The 21,057-nt window shown below is 40.4% G+C and overlaps 1 protein-coding gene across 5 annotated transcripts in view; it reads right to left on the bottom strand.

Annotated features, from left to right (window-relative positions):
- ENTPD3 (ectonucleoside triphosphate diphosphohydrolase 3) overlaps positions 1-21,057 on the bottom strand; it is a 42,029-nt gene that overhangs the window by 2,356 nt on the left and 18,616 nt on the right. For 3 of the 5 annotated variants that reach the window (XM_010360031.1, XM_030935165.1, XM_030935168.1), the window contains 6 exons: positions 13,951-14,101; positions 11,089-11,248; positions 9,860-10,093; positions 3,346-3,618; positions 3,067-3,177; positions 2,498-2,635 (listed from right to left, as the gene is read on the bottom strand). In XM_010360031.1, the coding sequence (XP_010358333.1) occupies positions 2,498-2,635; positions 3,067-3,177; positions 3,346-3,618; positions 9,860-10,093; positions 11,089-11,248; positions 13,951-14,101 (1,067 nt within the window). Of the gene's footprint in view, positions 1-1,439; positions 1,673-2,497; positions 2,636-3,066; positions 3,178-3,345; positions 3,619-9,859; positions 10,094-11,088; positions 11,249-13,950; positions 14,102-21,057 lie in introns of those variants that run through there. The other 2 variants (XM_010360032.2, XM_030935174.1) reach the window with 2 other exon arrangements.

Here is a 21,057-nt window from a genome sequence, read left to right as displayed (position 1 = left end):
ATATTTTTTTTTTCTTCTTTCTTGCCTTAAAAATGGTATCTGTGGCCAGGCATGGTGGCTCACACCTATAATCCCAGCACTCTGGGAGGCTGAGGCGGGCAGATCACCTGAGGTCAGGAGTTCAAGACCAGCCTGGCCAACGTGGTGAAACCCTGTCTCTATAAAAATACAAAAATTAGCCAGGCATGATGGTGGGTGCCTGTCATCCCAGTTACTCAGGAGCTGAGGCAGGAGAATTGCTTGAGCCCAGGATGCAGAGGCTGCAGTGAGCTGAGATCACGCCATTGCACTCCAGCCTAGGTGACAGAGCGAGACTCCATCTCAAAAAAAAAAAAAAAAGATATCTCTGTGTTCCCTTTGACAAGAAGAGAATTTAAATTTTAGGTTACTCTTATGTCCCTGTATCTTATAACTCCTTACCACACCCTTATCATGTTGGGTATTTTCTATACTTGAGTCATATGAATGGAGTTTATTTTTATAGTTTAGTGTTCATTTTCTGTTTTTTTTTTTTTAACATATATATATTTTTTTTTTGAGATAGAGTCTTGTTCTGTTGCCCAGGCTGAAGTGAAATGGTGAGATCTCGGCTTACTGCAACCTCCACCTCCCAGTTTCGAGTGATTCTCCTGCCTCAGCCTCCTGAGTGGCTGGGAGTAAAGGTGCATGCCACCACACGCAGTTAATTTTTTGTATTTTTAGTAGAGACATGGTTTCACCATGTTGGTCAGACTGGTCTTGAAGACTGGTCTTGAACTCCTGACCTCAGGTGATACACCTGCCTCAGCCTCCCAGAGTGCTGGGATTACAGGTGTGAGCCATAGCACCTGGCCTTTTTAATATAAATTTTAAGCCACAACATCATTTATTCTTACTTCCAGTATTTTTGTAACATCTCCTGGATTTATTTCTCTTATTTTATTACTTCCATAAAAAATATTTTCAGTGTAAGTCTTTGTGCAGCAAATCTTCTTAAGTCTTTTTACACCTTCACATTTATATTTATATTTATTTATTTATTTATTTAGAGATGGAGTTTTGCTCTTGTTGCCCAGGCTGGAGTGCAATGGCATGATCTCAGCTCATGGCAACCTCCACCTCCCAGGTTCAAGTGATTCTCCTGCCTCAGCCTCCTGAGTAGCTGGGATTACAGGTATGCACCATCATGCCCGGCTAATTTCGTATTTTTAGTAGAGACAGAGTTTCTCCTTGTTGGTCAGGCTGGTCTCAAACTACCGACCTTAGGAGATCCACCTGCCTTGGCCTCCCAAAGTGCTGGGATTACAGGTGTGAGCCACCGCACCCAGCCAACATCTTCACATTTAAATACTAATTTGGCTGGACATAACATTCTTTATAATTAGAAAAAAGGAACTTTTAGCTTAGATATTATATCAACTCAAACTGGCACTCAAATGGAAAGTCATTCTCCATTCTTATACTTTACTGGTAATTAGATCCATTAGAAGCAAAGCTTAGAGAGTACATGCTACCAACAGTCCTTATGTCTCCAGATATCCTTATTTTTTTGTAGATGACTCAATTTTATTTATGTAAAAGTAGATAGTCAGAGGCCTAATGCAGGATATTGATTGATTTAATATAATTATTGCTGAAGCTGGTATTGAACAGGCTGACTCCAGACATCCTTCGGGCTTCATATCAGCTATTTCTGAAATGAGAAAATTCTCTGGAACCTGGGGAACATAGTGCTGGCTGAACATATTCGCAAGGCTGAGCCCTGCCTGAAAACAAGGTATGGAGGTCCTTTCAGCTGTCACCAGGTGATAGCTGTGATTCCAGCTTGGACCATTCTGGTCACTTGACCATCATATATATATGTATGTATTTATAGATATCTATAAATATATACATTTTTAGATATATTAAACCCTGAGCTAAGAATATCTTCCCCATCCCCCAAATCTTTGTCAGTAAATGTAATGACTTCAGGTTCATTCAAAGAGAAAATGTTTATTTAATGCTAATGCAAATCCGTCAGGCTCTAAGGCCTGTATCTTACTCTGACATCTGCATAAAATGGAGAAGAATTAGTTACTATCCTCTTTAAAAAATGGTTACATTTAAAGCTTCTTTTCAGGATGAAAAGTCTCATATCCTTAATTCATATTTACTTATGAATTCATATTTATTTACGAATTCAACAAACATTTACTAAGCACCTTCTAGGCTCTATCCCTTGTGCTGAGTGCTGGGAATATGAAGATGCCAAGACAAGTCTCTGCCCTCCAGGACCTGCTAGTCCATTGGCCCTTGGCCTCCAGTCTTTTCCAGGAGAATGGACACCCATGAGCAACTCCACTAAATTCTCCACGACCTCTTCTGGGAAACTCACAAGGGATCAGTCTGATCAGCTTCCACCCAGTGAGTTTAACTCATTAATACCCTTTTACCTTCTACATTTGTTCCACACACACATACATACAAATCTCTCTGTTGGGAAGAAGAAGAGAAAATGATTTGTGCTTTGACTTACTTCTTTTTCAAAATGTATCTGGGGCCAAGTCTCCTCTGTGAATTTGTAACCATTCACAAACAAGTGGTAGATATAGTTGGCTGAGAAGCAGTAAGAGCGGGCGTATACCTCATCAAATTTGGGGAGCAGGAGTGGGAGCTGAAAGGAGGTTTAAAACATCTGAGAGGCAGGGCAGGCAGGTATGTTTTAAAATGAACACCTTGGGTTAAAAGTCATGTTTTAAAGAATCTTATCATCCATAATTTCATAACAGAAAAGACTTTATAATACAATCATATAATTATTCAATATAATTATGAAGATATCACTATATAATTTTACAATATACTAATCTTTAAACTCATTGAGTGCTTATTATATGCCAAATATTATACTAACCATTGTGCATGTAGTTATAACATTAATTCACACCACAGGTGTGGGAGTAGATTCCCTTATTCCTTTTATTTTACAGATGTGATGGAAATAGAAGAGCATAAAGGCTAAATTCAGAATATACACACATAGAATAGATTCTACCATATATATTTGTTTGTACTGACATGAATCCTTTCTCTTTAAATACTGACCTGACTCCAATTCTGTGAGCAGAAATTCCAGGTGCTGGAGTTGAAGGTGTCCAGGGAAAAGCTACCTGAAAGATTTAAAGCACTGGCTGTGTAGTAGAATCCTGCAAAAGCCTGGAAATAAGTAATACAGAAGGAAATTAGTTCTCAGAATGGGTATAATAGAAAGGTTTATGGGTGAGGAATTAGAAGGTGGCTAACAGGTCAGCAGAGGAGAAACAGAAAAGTGAGAAATAAATATTCAACGGGGAAAGAAAGGAATCTTTCAGGTTTTGCTCTTACCACAAATGGCCCTTTAATCTTTGGCTGATAAACCCCATCAAAAGAACAGGTTTCTTGATCATGGCAAGCTTTGAAGTCAAATAGGGAAGCCACCTTCTCCTTACACAGAGATGGGTCCCCAGTTCCCTCAAAAGTGATGATATCACTGGGGTTATAACTTTCTGGCCTCTGGTCCACAGTGCACAGGCTATCAAATACATGGCCCATGGTGAAGTTGATGCTATAATCCCGAGGGTAACAGGGATTGGTGAGATGGTTTTTGGTAGGAGAATTCTGTAGGTATAAGAGTAAGGTGTTAGAAATCACGTTTTTTGTGGATAGCCAAGTATCTCCCTTTTGCAAATTCTCTCTATCACTATCCTCCAATGCCAAGAGAGAAACAAAAAATACCATTCTATGTCAGCATGTCTTTGGCCATAGGTTGTCTAGATAATTCAAGTGTGGGGGGGGGGAAAGTGTGTGTGTGTGTTTGTGACAATTACCTGTACCAGGCATAGCGCTAGGCTCTCGCTCACATTATCTGATCCAGCTCTTATGATAGCCCTGTGAATCAGGTTTTATGAACTTCACATGGTGAGAAAATGGATATATTTAATGTATCATTTTAAGTAGAATATCATCTATCCACCTAGCAAAATAATCCAAAAGGTACAGATAAATATATGAAAGTGAAGTCTCCTACTCATCCACTTGTAGCCATCAGGCCTCTCTCTGGAAACAATCACTATTGCCAATTTTTGTATATCCTTCCAAAGATCTGGCATGCACATGCAAATATATTTTTTTCTCCCACACTTTTCTTTTTTTAAAGCCATAAATGGTAGCACTTTATATACCCCCTTGTGCTCGTTGCTTTTCTCACTTAAAAATGTATCTTTGAGATCTTTCCATTCATTGTACTTAAGAGTGGCCTATTTTTTTAGTAGCTGCATAGTATTCCACTGTACAAATAAATCATACTTTATTTAAGGAATACCATCTAGATGAACACTGAGGTGGTTCCCAATCATTTTGCCATTACAAACAAATATCCTTGTCACATATAAATCTTTATCCATTGCAATTTATTTGACTTAAAGACTCGGATAGAGACTTGGCTTTACTTTTTCCATATGACTATTCAATCTTTAATCTACTGGTGCAAAATACTCTATTTTATGCTAAAATCCTAAATGTTGTTGATTCAATTTATGAACTCTCTTTTCTAAGGAACTGGATTTGAACTATGTTCAACTTAAGCCACTAAGGCATACTGCTTCCCCTATAGTAAAATATTTTGTTTTGGCCGGGTGTGATGGCTCACACCTGTAATCCCAGCACTTTAGGAGGCTGAGGCAGGCGGATCATTTGAGGTCAGTAGTTTGAGAAAAGCCTGGGCAGCATGGTGAAACCCCCATCTTTCCTAAAAATACATCTCAAAAAAAAAAAAAAATACAAAAATTAGCCAGATGTGGTGGCATGCACCTGTATTCCCAGCTACTCGGGAGGCTGAGGCAGGAGAATGACTTGAACCTGGGAGGTGGAGGTTGCAGCGAACCGAGATTGCACCATTACACTCCTGCCTGGGTGACAGAGCAAGACTCTGTCTCAAAAAAAGTAAGAACAAAATTTTTTTAATTAATTTTTTTTTTTTTTGGTAGAGGTTCTCCCTATGTTACCCAGGTTGGTCTCAAACTCCTGGACACAAGAGATTCTCCTGCCTTAGCCTTCCAAAGTGCTAGGATTACAGGTGTGAGCCACTGCACCTGGGCACCCTACAGTAAAATCTTGACTCAGACATTTAGCCCAACCCTTTCATTTTGCTAATGAGGAAACTGAGGTACATATTCAAGTAATGCAATTGTTTAACAAAGGTCAGTGACAAGATTCTGCAAAAATCCTATAAAAGCTTTACATTCATCAAATATAACCCAAATGAGTGTTTTCCAGAAAGATCTTCATTTGACTGAGAAAGAGGCCCCTTTCTGCCTCTATGGTATGAAAAAAATCTATGATTTTCAAAAACTGTTACATATAATTTATAGCATATCATACTTGGGTCACCCTATAGCTGAAATATTGGTTGAAAGAAAAACATATCGAATCAATCAATTGGCTATTTAGTATCTACTTCCGAATCTGATTTATACTTTTTTTTCTTTTCTGGTATAGTCTGAAGGGAGATTTATACTTTTAAAATGATTAAAAATATAAATTATTTTTGGTTTGGTCCAGAGAAGAAACAAGATAATATAAATGATTTCTGACTTAGTACATAGGAAAAGCTTAGTAAATATTAGTTCTTTTCTTTTTTGTGTGTTTGAATTTTTGTTATGGCATTCTTTACATGTAATTTGCCAATGTGCCAAGTTCAGGCATTCAACATTCAACAGTCTTCACTGAGCTTAGTGTTTGAAGAGCACTGTCATGAAAGAGTCAATCAATGGGCTCGAGGGAGAAAAGTCCACTAGAAAACTATAGCATAATCTGATTTTAGAGTTAAACTGGTTAAAACTGGAAAAAACAGTGATAGAAACTATTCTCGCTAGTGACAGGAAGTTTAAAAAATACACACAAAGAAAATACATTTAACAAGAGAGGTACAGAACCAATGATGAAAACTATACATTTTATTGAAGGATACAAGCCAAGAATTAAATAAATGGAAATACATTGTATAATTCCGGATAGAAATTGTTGATGTCACTAATAAGCATATTTTAACCAAATTAATGTATGAATCAATGTAATTACAATCACAGTCTCAACAAAAAACTTCCTTTTTTGTTACTGCTTCAAATGACTTTGAAGTTGAAAATAAACATCTGAGAGTAGAAAAATAGACTATTGCAGGTAGAACAACATGATATCGGCCCCAAAATGGAACAATGAATGTATAGAACAGAAAATCCAGAAGCAGATCCTCATTATCTAAATACTTATTATTAGAATGTTTTGGAATTCCTGAAGCTTATTTCAAAAAGTCATCACAACATGGGTGGTAATCGGTTTTAATTTTGTTGGAAGATTACCTATTTGTTCATTTAAATAAAAAAATACACCTGTCCTTTGAACCTATCCTACAGAAATAAAATCACTGGTTCATAAGGTTATATGGGTAAGAAGGCTTATTATATTATTGTCATAGCAACAAAACAGGACAAAGCCTGATGTCCATGAGGAAGGGAATGATTGATACATTATGGGATATTAAATAGTAAAGAAAATAAGTTAATATACTGACCTGGAAAGTGTAGAAGAACAACATATTAAGCTTTGACCAGTGATGGCATTCAGTAAATGGGATTGGAAGGAGGATCTTTCATTTTGACTTTAACACTCTTTGTATGGCTTTAAATTTTTACAATAAGAATGTACTTTCTTTCATAATCAAATGGTCAATTTTTTTCTTTTTAAGTTATGGTACTTGGAATATTATGATCTCATAAAAATAATATTTTAAAAGGACATTAACAACACAGGAAATTGACCATAATATATGGTTAGGTAAAATAAAAGGTAAATATAAAATTATATATACCATATGAAGCCAAGTTTTTACACTTTCATACATAAAAAAGTGGAAGAAAATGCAATAGTATGATTAATAGTGGTTAATTCTGTTTTTAAAGAAATCCTTGGCCGGGCGCGGTGGCTCAAGCCTGTAATCCCAGCACTTTGGGAGGCCGAGACGGGCGGATCACGAGGTCAGGATATCGAGACCATCCTGGCGAACACGGTGAAACCCCGTCTCTACTAAAAAAAAAAAATACAAAAAACTAGCCGGGCGAGGTGGCGGGCGCCTGTAGTCCCAGCTACTCGGGAGGCTGAGGCAGGAGAATGGCATAAACCCGGGAGGCGGAGCTTGCAGTGAGCTGAGATCTGGCCACTGCACTCCAGCCTGGGCGACACAGCGAGACTCCGTCTCAAAAAAAAAAAAAAAAAAAAGAAATCCTTTACAGTTTTTGGTGTGTATCTTCTAAATATTTTTCACTGAACATATATTACATTAAAAACAGAAGACAAATTTCTTACTTAAAAATGGAAAGAAAGTGAATACATATTCCTGATATCCAACATGTTGTCAGAGTGAGACTTCAGCTCCAAGGTGACTGGAGACTTCTTAATAAGAAAGTAATTTGCAAAGTATACATCCAGCTATCATTCTCACCACACTACGTAGTTCCTTATATTACAGATGAGGCAACAAGATCCAGACTGATGGAATTTACTCAGTCAGTATTTACGATGCAATAATTTGTGTGAACCTTCCAAGTCAGGGCTTGGCAATACATATTTGACCTACGAAACTGTTGGTCAGGCAGGTCTTGACATGAATTTGTCAGTAATCCTCATCTCATCTGAATCTCTCCTCTTGGATGAGTCAGAAGCCTCCGAGGGCAGAGTCACCCTATCAGGCATCTAGAGGTTACCAGGCAAATTGAAGACATGTGTCCCTGTTCCTGTGAGCTGACTGTGAGAGGATGGGTGCTCACTCTTCCACCCCCAGTGCTGGGCTCACATTTGGAGACTGGCATTCTCAAGCCTAAATCAGACCTCAGAAAGGTAAAGTATTTACTTCTTTTCTGTGGACTGCTGGATACATAGATAATCATTCTTTAGTAAACATTATATAAGTACAAAAACACACAGACATATGCAGGCAGACAGAAACACACATTCCACAGGGCCAGCCAAATTTAAAAGATTAGCCTCTCTGATCCCCACTCACCCTGGAAAAAGGAGGATTTCACCTGAGCCTCCACATTCTACTCCTGCTAGAGTCAGAGCTGGAGCAAAGGACATTAAGCATTGCTAGAAGTAAAAGGAGCTGGAGAAAAGAGGATTTTCTAGAGCTTCTCTCCCAGAAAGAAAGAAGCATGTTGGTTGAACTACTTTGATGAGCAAGTGGGGATGAGCGGTGAGTATTGAGACCCCTGATAGGGAGCGTTGATTGAGTTACCTGTAGGGTTTGGTTTGGCTGACTGGGGAAGGAAGTGGAATTTGGGGTGGGAGCCATGGAAGGTGACATAGTTTGTCTTTGTCTCATGTAAGATTGTAATCCCAGTGTTGGAGGAGGGGCCTGGTGCGAGGTGATTAGGTCATGGGGGCAGATTTCCCCCTTGCTGTTCTCGTGATAGTGAGTGAGTTGTCACGAGATCTGGTTATTTAAAAATGTGTGGCATCTTCCCTCCTGTTTCTGCATGTGAGAAGTGCTTGCTTCCCCTTTGCCTTCTACTATGACTGTAAGTTTCCTGAGGCCTCCCTAGAAGCAGAAACCTGTACAGCCCACAGAACCATGAACCAATTAAACAAGCCTCTTTTCTTTATAAATTACCCAGTTTCAGGTATTTCTTTATAGCAGTGTGAGCACGGATTAGTACAGAAGGGTAGTTGAGGGCTGTCTGCAGGGTTCTCACATCTGGTCTTTCCAGGCAGTGCTCAGACTCTCCTGACAATAAATGTCCCATGCGTGTGTCCCAGGGCCTTAGCCGTTTCTGGAAGGATTGGGGAGAGGTTTGGAGGAGGGGCCAGAACTGGAAGCTGAGTTCCCACAACCCACCCTGCATGAACACTGGGTAAATGCAGGGGTCTGAAGTTGTGAGTCCTGCTGAAGATGCACTTTTGTGATCTCCCTCAACTCCTCTGCAGGATAGAGTCTGCTCCTGTCTTCAGTTATCAGAGTAGGTTGGAGGAATGTGGGTTAACCTACTGATGTTGTGTCCATTTTGTTCATAGGCTGATTCCCCTGCCTTCGAGTCCCGTAAGAAGCCAGGATCTGTGGCTTCTGATTTCCTCATACCCCTCTAGGTAGTCAAGGCCCATCCTCTCAGCCACCTAGCCATGGCTAAGATTGATGTCCCCAGAGCAGTAGCGTTTGGGTCTGGGGTCTCACCTATGGAGTTAGTGCCCTCATGAACACACACTACATAATGTTGAATTTAATATCAGCAATAACTTTCTAGCTGATGCCTGAATTAGCCTTCTGGGCTCTGAAACACTTACCAAATGAATTACTGATCAACATGATGGAATGTGGTTGCTCTAAAGTTCCACCGTATAAAGGGTATCAAGCCTGCCTAATATAGACCCATCTAAAAGGAGGCTAAGCCTGGGAAGGCTCTGCCCTCTCCCACTTCAGCACACATTTCTCTTGTGACCACTAATATTATTTTGTCTACACCCAGGGGAGTCTCAATATTCTCAGGCTTATTTAGCTCCCGGTTTAAAACAGTTTGTGTCCATAAAGGGATTCCAGGTCTTGAGTCATTTACAAAACATGTGAAGCTCTGGAAATTCCCTAGACTTCTTATTCAAATTCACTGGGAGTGGGCAACATGAGAGGGAGAGGGAGGGGAAGAAAGAGAGAGAGAGGAAAGGGACTTGGACCCCCAGGAGTAAATTGGAAAATGGGGTTATTTCCATCTACCTTTCAACTGAAGTGGAGAGGACAGACCCCAGAAGGCAGGGCATTCTCCCCTCAGCTCAAACCCTCAAGACAACACCTGCCACCCCCTACCCCCGACTCAAGTACCTGCAATAGCATTGCCAGAAACTTCTTCTCAGCCTCATTCCGGCCATAGCACTGGAAGCTGTGCGTGTAGAGCGTGTACACGTAGCCATACAGGGACACCTGCATGATGTCGCTGGTGTTCAGATCCACCTTCTCTCCTGCCACGAAGGATATTTGGGTGGAGGCGCCACCTAAGTCCAGGGCACCCGTGGTTTCCACTCCATGCGGGTGCACCCACATATGCCAAAGGTTCTTCTGCACAGTGGGAAAAAGAAGTGAGAAAGAAAGCCAAAGGCACCATCTCTGTTTGCCCAAAGTTCTCCACCCAAGTCTCGTCTCCTATTACTAAGAAGTAGGACAGAGAGAGCATGTGAGGCCAGTTCTCTCCTTTCTTTCAGAGGTGGTGAATTCACGTGCTTACAGGAGCTGGGCAGGTAACATAGGTAAGTAATAAATGAGTGAAGTAGATTAGGTGTATAATAGGGAGTGGTGGGGTCTGTGGCAAACTGGAGAGTCCACGAATTACACTCTGTTCCCGTTACCGTGCAGGAATGTGAGTCTACTGTGACCAGTTCCTCCGATTTTTGGGAGGAGTGAGGAGGTCAGAAGAAGCTAGAAGTATGGATTTTTATGTGAAATTTCCCAAACGTTAATTGTTGGTAACTATTTAAAAATTTAAAATACATTTGAAGGGGAACAAAATAGGTCTTGGGCTGGATATGCTCTGAGTAACTCCTGTTTTGTGCCCCCTGTAACATGGCAGTTGTCTCTTGGAGTCAACTTTCCTTTGCACCAAGGGAGCAGGGAGTGCAGGGACTGGACTGTGAGGAGACCTGGGAACACAGAGTGAAGACTTCCTCCTGTCTCTGGGAACTTAGGGATGCAGACTTCCTGAGGGCTTTGTAAATTTCAGATGGTCATGGAGCCTCTCTGAAGGATTATTCAACTGTCCTCCCAAAGACCCATAGCCTAGTGTAAACTTTAGATCCCACCCCCTTCAATTTCTTACAAGCTAGTAAAGTGATGAGATTCCCTCCCTCCCAAGCATTTAGTCCTATTTACGACTATGTTTTCTCCCCAGCTATATAGGTCTTTCTTAGCTATTGTCTCATAGGTATTTCCCTAATACATTACATGATAGGAGTGATACAGGACAGATATCCCTAATGGTATGTACCTCTACTTAGGCTATCACTCACAAGGGATAGGATAAACAGCAAGATTAAAACCATGCATTTGTTTCCACACACCTCCAGGAAATTTCCCATTAAATAGTTGGCCGTAATCCATCCATATACCCCTTCCTCTTGCCCAGAAATGATTTGAGCACCCCTAAAGTCAAAGGGCTGGGACTTGAAGTAGCTTTGGATGCTTTCAAGGACTTCATTAGCTGCTGTTTCATTTTGCAACCTATGCAAGGCACAGAACAAACAAGTCTGAGTGCCCAGACAATAGAGTCTTAAAATATATAGTCTCACTCAGGTGAAAATGCAAACTTCCCCATCTCCCTGCTGGTGGGGATGAATGATTTTCCAGATGTGTGCTGTACACCACAATCCCTTTTGCAAGTTGAAGTCTTCTGGGGCAACTGTGAAGGCAGGATCCACTTGTTACCTGTCAAACTGCCAAGTAGGAAAATTGCTTTCAGTAAAAGTACAATTTGTTCTCCCCACCTATATCATCTGTTCATGTATCAGAAGAGCCTCCTATTTAACTGCCATTGCTCTCTCAGATCAGCAGAGGAAAGGAGATTGATGAAGGCATAAGAGTGGCATATGGAGGCACCATACGAAGGAACCCTCATCTGACCAGAAGGAAGGGGAGCTTAGTAGGAAGGGGGAAAGGAAGAACATTGAGTTTTCAGCTGTTTCTGCTTCAGTCTTTGGGAGGGCTTCAGCATGAAGGGATATGACAGTCATCATGGCTGTCACTGGATTGAAAAACCATTGGTGTGCTGACTCTTAGACAAGTGGCAACACAGCATTCTATCCCTAGTGACAGAATGTTATGGCATCCATCGCTGCCATTTTACGCTATGAAAGAGCTCGCTTGGGAGATTATTTCCTCTTTCATCCGTGGGTTAAGAAAGCCAGGGGCACTGGCTGACTCTTGGCTCAGGAAGAAGAAAGAGCAAGGCTATAAGCAGGATCCATTCCAATTCAGTGGCCAGTTATCACTACTTGGAAAATAATTCAGAGTTTTCCCAGTTTCATCAATTCTCATCGCAGCTAATTCTCATTGTTTTCTTTTCTATTTTACTTGTCTAGTAATTAAAATATCAGCTCGTTCCTCAGAAGAAATAGATCATCATCAGAAAACAGTTTTACAAGAAAAAGTTAGTACTTAATTTATTCAAAGGAGACATTCACTTTTTCCTAAGGGGTGAGTTTTCTGTTCCACGGTTTGTGTCATGAGCTGTAAATTGCAGAGCCTTTTAATTATTTCTCACTGAAAGACTGGGGGAGGGAGGGGAAGCAACCAAGAAAAAGTCAGGTTCTTAAGAGCTGTTTTGTTTGTTTGTTTTGTTTTTGTTTTTAGAGTAGTAGAAGTCTACTTAAGTCATAAGGTCAGAGCCAGTTCAACCAAGAAGTTTACATATGTACAAACACTACTGGTAAAGCAAAGATATTTTAGAGTAACTTCTACAGACATTTAATGGAATTGGACCAGTATTTCTCCCTGATAGTAGTCACTTATCCCATTCATATTGCTGGTATTGCTCAGGTCCTGTGCTGAAACTTGTTACCTGAAGTCAAATTCCAGGGACAGTAAACAGCATCCTAATGTATTCTGAAATGGAAAATTCAGCCTGAAAATGTGAATTGAATAGAGTGAAAGCAGAAGGATTTCACAGACTAAGCCCTAAGCATTCAGTCTCCAAGTTGAAAACTTCATGAGCACATCCTGCAGCTGACTTTTCTATAAGTAGCTCCACACGTGTCGTGTTAAGGAAGCATCCACTACAGCAGATGAGGATTTTAGGTCCATGGAATTAAGAGCCTGTAAAGGGGCTGCCTTGCTGTGTTCTCTGAGATTACGAGGTTTCAGTTGCACCCTTGTTGGAAGAACTGTTTTTATAAGAAAGAAAAGGCAAAAGGAAGGAGTTTTTAAGTCATTTCTATTACACGTAAAGGAAATAATTTAGAAATACACTGCAGATTCCAAGAGTGAGCAAAGAAATCTGACTTCCTTCCACATTCAGCGTGGTCAGCCAGGAAATCAGATTAGAAAGGAGAATTATGAGACTATAAGGAAAAGGCCCAGTCTAACGGAGAGTACGTCATGATTTCTTTTCATTATCATGTTAAAGGAGCTCTGTTTGTTCTTTTTTTATTTTCTTAATACTCCGACATAGTTAATTTTGCATGCTTGGAGTCATAGATAAAGTGCCTTTGAAGCAGAATAAGTGATGTCTTCTTGTGATAAAACCTTATTCCAACACTTGGAGTAGCCTCTACTCTGAGTAGATTTAAGTTTGATGTTTATTTTTGGAAACTGTTTTTTTTTTAAATTTCAAGGTCAAGGAAATGCTATAATGGAGAAAAAAGAGAAAAGACATTCAAAAACATGCAACTGGGCCAAAAGCCATGACTACAAATTTAGAAGGAACTAATTGAGTGAGTGAAATGAGATGCTTGTTTCAGAACAACTCCAAAAGCTTTGACTGATTTGAGGTGCAGACATGCCATTGTTTTAAAGCAGATTTCAGTGATATTTTGTACACAAGCAGAAGCTACATAGCTATGGGTTGTACTTACTACCAAACTTAGCTGGTTGTTCACAGGTGTTAAAACACCAAGTGTCAAAACAGCTACTTTTCCAAAGCAGTAGAGTTATATCCCATGAGCGTATTTCATATTACCTCTCTCTTTTTCAAAGTTCCCAGTAAAATCACCAAGTGAGAGGGAAACAATTTTAGAACTGTTTCTTTCTGGGTATTAAAATAAAGACTAAAAGTTTCCCAACCTTTAAAGCCCAAATTTATGGCAGAATATGGCTTCTTTTTGGGGGGCAAGGGTTGTTCCCAGAAATAGAGTTACATTCTTGGCAAGGTTCAACACATTCTTGGTTATTTTGGTCAAATGGGCCCCTTTGTGCCACTTAGCCTTTACCTCAGCAAGCGCATCCCAGCTGTGGCTCCCAGGTGAATGGGGGTGGATCCGTGGAGGTGAAATGGAACCTGCCCCTTGACTTTTTGCATACAATCCTCAAAGGCTTTGGGGACATCTTGGGGGTTATTTCCATAGCTGGAGATTCCAGAGCCTGAAAAGCAAGCAGTCAGCGTCTGTCAGCATTTCTAAGAACCAACAGCGGCAATACAACTTTTAAATAAAAAACAGACTGGTTTTGAAAATTATTGGGGTTTGGTAGGGGGTTGAAAACAGCTGGATGTGGTAAGTCCTATATGGTTACACTGATCAGTCTACTTGCAACCTCTAAAGGAATGAATTACAATTGTGAAAAAAGTAAGCCAGGGTCTACTTTAAAAAAAGTTGTCATTATAAAAATTTCAAATATAAGTAAAAGTAGAGAGAATAGTATATTGAAACTCATGCATCTATCTCCCAGCTTCAACAATAATCGACTCTTATTTCATCTGTACAGTCTTCCACTTGCTCCCCACAAAGCAAAATGCAGATGTGTCATTTAATTCCCATATTTCAGTATGTGTCACAAAAATTAAAAATTCTTTGAAGAAACCCTAACTACGGTTGAATTACTATACCTGTACAAATTAAAAATAATTTATTTTTCTTTTCTTTTTTTCTCTCTCTCTTTTTTTTTTTTGAGACAGTCTTGCTCTGTCGCCCAGGCTGGAGTGTGCAGTGGCATGATCTCGGCTCACTACAACCTCCACCTCTCAGGTTCAAGTGATTCTCCTGCCTCAGTTTCCTGAGTACCTGGGATTACAGGTGTGTACCACCACACCTGGCTAATTTTTGTTGTTTTTTTTCTGTAGAGACACGGTTTCACCATGTTGCCCAGGCTGGTCTTGAACTCCTGACCTCAGGTGATCCACCTGCCTGCACCTCCCACAGTGCTGGGATTACAGGCGTGAGCCACCACGCCTGGCCAAAAAAATAATTTCTTAATATCATTAACTATCTAGTCATGGTTCACATTGCCTCATATCCATTCTCATTCTCATCCTCTCTGTCTCTTTCTCTTCCTCCTCCTCCTCTTCCTCCCTCCTCCTTCCTCCATCCACCACCCTTTCCTCGTTTGTATGAGTCAGGATCCCAATAAATTCCGTTCAGTGCAATGTTAAGTCTCTTTCTATCTATTGGTTCTGCCTTCCCTTTCTATTATTCCTCCTAATTATTAAAAGTTTTTATTGCAATTTCTCTGTCCTGAAGAATTTCCACAGTCTTGAGTTTGTCGATTGTACCCTCATCATTCAATTAACATCTTACTTGGTCCTTTGTATTTCTATAAATTGTTAATTGAATGTAGAGGCTTGATCAGATCAGGTTTGAATTTTTTAAAAAAAATATAGGGATTAGTGTGGATTTACAATAGGAGGCACAGTATCTGGTTGTCTCTCTTTTTGTGCTGTTAGCATTATCAGTGATAATGGCTTAAATCCATTATTTCATTAGGAGTTGCAAATGGTGATATCTTCTTTTTTTTTTCTGAGATGGAGTCTCACTCTGTCACCCAGGCTGGAGTGCAGTGGTGTGATCTCGGCTCACTACAACCTCTGTCTCCCAGATTCAAGCGATTCTTGTGCCTCAGCCTCCCAAGTAGTTGGGATTACAAATGAATGCCACCTTGCCTGTCTAATTTTTGTATTTTTTGTAAAGACCGAGTTTCCCCATGTTGGCCAGGCTGGTCTCGAACTCTTGGCCTCAAGTGATCCACCCTCCTCGGCCTTCCAAATTGCTGGGATTACAGGTGTGAGACACCATGCCTGGCCTGTTGCATTTTACTTTTGAGTTTTAGGAATTACTTTTTAAAAAACGATATTGTTTTATAGTTATTAAAATAATTACATAGTTAGTTCTAAAATCAGATCTACAAAACTAGGTATATTCAGAGACATCTAGATTCTCCTTGTCTCCTCTTCCTGTAAGTAGTTTCTTTTTTAAAAAAAGTTTAACTGATGTTTGTTTAAAATAAGCAAGTACATATATTTTTAATCACCCCAACTTCCAGATAAATGGTAATTTACTATATATACCCTTCTCCACTTTTTTTTTTTGCATTCAACAACACTTCCTAGTAGCCACTCCATAGCAGTATATAAATATTCTTCATTTCTTTTTACAGTTGCATTGCATGCCATTGCATGAATATAACTTAATTTGTTCTCCCAGTCCAGGCTCTGAGTTTAAATACGTCCTACTTTAAGGAAGACTAAGTATAGGACAGACAAGGAAGATGGAGGGAATATGGTTCCTCTGGAAACTTCCTTCTTTGGAATTGGTAGAGCCACTGCCTCCTTCAACTGCCCTTTCTTAACCTTTCCCACCCATCTTCTAACTACCACAAACCAATAAAAAAAAACCCTGAGCTCTCTAATTACAAGTTTTACTTGGATGTGTCCATTAAGATGCACCAACATGTGGATTTCATCGACAGTGCCATAGAAGCAAGGACAGGCTTTCCCAACCTTGGCCAAGGACAGAGCCTCTAATGTAATCTTCCCTCCTGGGGGAATGACCTCCTACAACAGAAAAATGACAGCACCATAAGCCATGGGCTTGATGAGCTTGGTGGCTTGATCTCAGGAGTTCAGAACTGAAGTAGCTGTAAGAAACACTAATAACAACAATTAAATAAATATATATGTTTATATATGTATGTGTGTGTGTGTGTGTGTGTATATATATATATATATTTTTTTTTTTTTTTTTTTGAGATGGAGTTTTTTGCTCTTGTCACCCAGGTTAGAGTGCAATGGCATGATCTTGCCTCACTGCAACCTCCGCCTCCCAGGTTCAAGTGAGATTCTCCTGCCTCAGCCTCCCGAGTAGCTGGGACTACAGGTATGCACCAACAGACCCAGCTAATTTTGTATTTTTAGGAGAGACGGGGTTTCACCATGTTGGCCAGGCTGGTCTCAAACTCCTGACTTCAGTTGATCCGCTTGGCCTCCCAAAGTGCTGGGATTATAGGAGTGAGCCATTGCACCCAGCCTGTATGAATAATTTTTAATACAAAAATATATTAATCCTAAAAAAAGAAATTTTTTCCCCTCTCGTGTGAAGGATTATGGATGATCTTATTTCCTTTTCTACTTTTAGATAAAGATGGGGTCTTGCCATGTTGCCCAGGCTGGTCTCAAACTCCTAGGCTCAAGTGATCCTTCTGCCTCAGCCTCCTGAGTAGCTGGGAATCCATTGTGCCTGGTTCCATTTTATTTACCTATGTTTTCTGATTTTCACATAATGAAAATATATTATTTTGTAATTAGAAAGTTATTTTTAAAAAGACACAACTCTCTCAGTAAATAAAATGTCAGATTAAGCTCTCAGGCATATTCTTATGTGATAGGTTATTTAACAGGGTTTCCTTTCCACAATGCCAACAAAAACAACAAAACTGTGCTGAACATCACAGGTAAGTGTACATGTTCCTCATAATTGTTTTCTGTGAAACTAGTAAAATGAATCCCCATACACTGATCATTCAGCTTCAACAGTTAATCAATACACAGCCCACCTTATTTTCATCTATATGCTTTCTTTTTTCCATCTCTATGAATTACTGTAAAGAAAATCCCAGGCATTATATTAATTCATCTGCAAACACGTTAGTATATGTTTTGAAGAGGGAAGGACTCTGAAAAGTATAACCATGATACCTAAGAAAAAAATAACTCCTAAAAAAGTTCTTAATATTATTAAAGACACATCAGTGTTCAGATTTCCCAGAATAACTAACTTTTTCTTTATAGTGTGATGAAGAAACCAAAGTCCATACCTTGTACGTGCATTTGGATGTTTTTTAAGATTCTTTATTCTGTAACAGTTTTCATGACCCCCTTTTTTCTTGCCATTTATTTATTAAAGAAATAATTTTAATGGAGCAGCTCTCTCATTTTGGATTTCACTGATTGGATCCGTGAGGTGTCATTGAACATGTTCCTTTATCTCCTGTGTTTTTTATAAACTGGGAGTTAATTTCTATAAATGTGATCAGATTCAGGTTTGATTTTTTGGCAAGAGCACTTCCTAGGTGTGCTAGGTTTTTCCTACTGTACATCACCACACTGGGGGCATATCATGTCTGTCTAACTTCTTAGGTTATAAGCTCCCCATCACTTTTTATCTAATTGTGCTCTTCCTCTTTCTTCAAATTTCTTGGATTTGGGTTCTGAACTTCTTCTCCCCTTACTGGCTGCCATTCCTCCTAAGTTCGTTTGCTGGATCCTCCTCCTCTCCCCCGCCTCTCAGTACTGGGGCGTGTAAGGCTAAGTCCTCAGATCTCTTTTCTTTAGTATCTACTCACTCCCTAGATGAGCTGGGGCTGGATATCATCTGTATTCTGATGACCCTCAGCTTTATTTCTTCAACCTCCCCCTCCCCTGAACTCCTGACTTGCCTGGCAACCACACATCACTATATAGATCAGGAGTGAGCAAGGTATTTGACTCAATACCTGTTTTTGTATGGATTGCGAGTGAAGAATAATTTTTACATTTTCAAGTAGTTGGAAAAAAATCAAATGAAGAACAGCATTTTATGTCATGAAAATTATAAGAAATTAAAATGTCAGTGTTCATAAGTAAAGTTTTGTGTTTTTTTTTTTTTGAAATACAAACATGCTAATTCATCTACACATTGTCTATGGCTGTTTTCATGCTAAAGGGGCAGAGTTGAGCAGTTATGACAGAGACCATATGGCCCACAAGTCTAAAATATTTATCGTCTAGCTCTTTACAGAAAAAAGTTTGCTGTCCCCTGACTCAAATGATTTATAGCCATCTCCAACTTAATATGCCCAAAACCAAACTCTTTAAGTCTTGCCCTGCCCCTAGTATGCTCCACTCCCAGTGTTCCCCAATCTCAGTAAATGGTGTTGTGATGCACACAGTTGCTCATATCCAAACTCTTGCTCATGCATTATCAACTCAGATGCCTCACATCAAGTCCATCATAAAATCATGTTGGTCCTACCTTCAAAATACCTTGCAAATCTAAGCACTTCTTACCCCCTTCCCCAGAACCTCGTAAACCAAGGTTTCTCAACCTTGGTGCTACTGACATTTTGGGGTAGATAATTCTTTGTTGTGGAGGCTGTTCTGTGCATTGTACAATGCTTAGAACATTGTAGAATGGCAAGGGAAAAGGCCAAGCATGGAAGCTGCTCAGCATTTTCTTTTTTTTTTTTTTTTGAGACGGAGTCTCGCTCTGTCGCCCAGGCTGGAGTGCAGTGGCCTGATCTCAGCTCACTTCAAGCTCCGCCTCCCAGGTTCACGCCATTCTCCTGCCTCAGCCTCCCGAGTAGCTGGGACTACAGGCGCCTGCCACCTCGCCCGGCTAGTTTTTTGTATTTTTTAGTAGAGACGGGGTTTCACCGTGTTAGCCAGGATGGTCTCGATCTCCTGACCTCGTGATCCACCCGTCTCGGCCTCCCAAAGTGTTGGGATTACAGGCTTGAGCCACCGCGCCCGGCCGAGCTCAGCATTTTCTAGGAAAAGCCAAGGGGCCAGTGTGGCTGGAAGAAAGATGAGAAATGTCCTCTATGCACTAGATGCTAGCAGCACCACGGACTCAGTCATGACAATCAAAAAGATCTCCAGACACTGCAAAATGTTTCCTGGGAGACAAATTCACCTTGTGTTGAGAAGCACTAGTCAAGGACAAATTGACCATCACCTAATCTCTCACCCATACTGATTTAACAGCACTTAACTGGTGTCCTCGCTTCCAATCTTAGCCCCTGACTACGTGTTCTATATCAACTGAGCGATCCGTTAAAAACAGAAGTCATGTATTAGTTCCCTGGTTAGAATCTTCTAATGGCTTCCCAATATACTTTGAAGAAACTTCATCTGAGTCACAGTCAAACCCTTATGACACCTCAAGGCCCTCCAAGGAGCTGGCCTTGGCTATAGCTTCAGTCTCATTTCTCATCTTTCTTCCAGCCACACTGGCCCCTTGGCTTTTCCTAGAAAATGCTGAGCAGCTTCCACGCTTGGCCTTTTCCCTTACCATGCCTCTGCTCAGCATGTTCTTCCCCCAGACATTTACATGGCTCACTGTCTCATCTCACTTTTGTCTCTGCTTAGCTGTCATATTCTTCATACTTCCCTGACAGTCCTGTTCAAAACAGCATGATCACTTTCTATTTCCCACCCTGCCTGATTTCTCTTCACATCATGTCTCCCTGACACTCCTTATATGCCCTTTTTTTTTTTGTCTATCTTCTTCATTGGAATGAAAGTCTCATAACACACAACCACAGATTTTGTATATATTGTTTATTTCTGAATTCCTGGTGCCAAGAACAGTTCATATCAAACAGCAGGCACCTAATACATATTTATTAAATCAATCAATCAATGAGACTTTCAATCCACCATATATCTCTATAGTAAGGAGATTGGCTAGTCCAATCTCGGCTAAACAAAATATAATCTGCAACAGCTGGTCTCTAGATAGCGGCTGGTGAGAGGCAAGATAGAATGGTGAAACCTTGGGAATATGTCACCAGAAAGCCTGTTTGCATAAGGTCTATTAAGCCTCCCAGAGGGAAAAGGAGATAGGATTCATAGGCTCCTAGGATACTTGGACTTGGACACTTGGTCCCATGAGAGGAGCATGGAAATTGCTATTTCAATATGGGGAGAGAGGGTTAAACAGATGGCACAAAACTTACTTGAGGGGAAACAGAAGCCAAAGACACGCGCCTCAGCTTGAGCTCCGGCCAACTATTGGCAAAGAATTTTTTTTTTTTTTGAAATGGAGTCTCGCTCTGTCACCCAGGCTGCAGTGCAGTGGTGTGATTTCCACTCACTGCAACCTCTGCCTTCCGGGTTCAAGCAATTCTCCTGCCTCAGCCTCCCGAGTAGCTGGGATTACAGGTGCCCACCACCACGCCTGGCTAATTTTTGTATTTTTAGTAGAGATGGAGTTTCATCATGTTGGCCAGGCTGGTCTCAAACTCCTGACCTCAGGTGATCCACCCACCTCAGCCTCCCAAAGTGCTGGGATTACAGGCATGAGCCACTGCGCCCAGCGGCAAAGGATGTTTTTTAATACTATGGTGGC

Source organism: Rhinopithecus roxellana, chromosome 1 (assembly GCF_007565055.1).
Source record: "Rhinopithecus roxellana isolate Shanxi Qingling chromosome 1, ASM756505v1, whole genome shotgun sequence".
Classification (NCBI taxonomy): Eukaryota; Metazoa; Chordata; class Mammalia; order Primates; family Cercopithecidae; genus Rhinopithecus; species Rhinopithecus roxellana.
The sequence above is the reverse complement of the archived record's forward strand: the minus strand, read 5'-3'. Positions and strand labels throughout refer to the sequence as shown.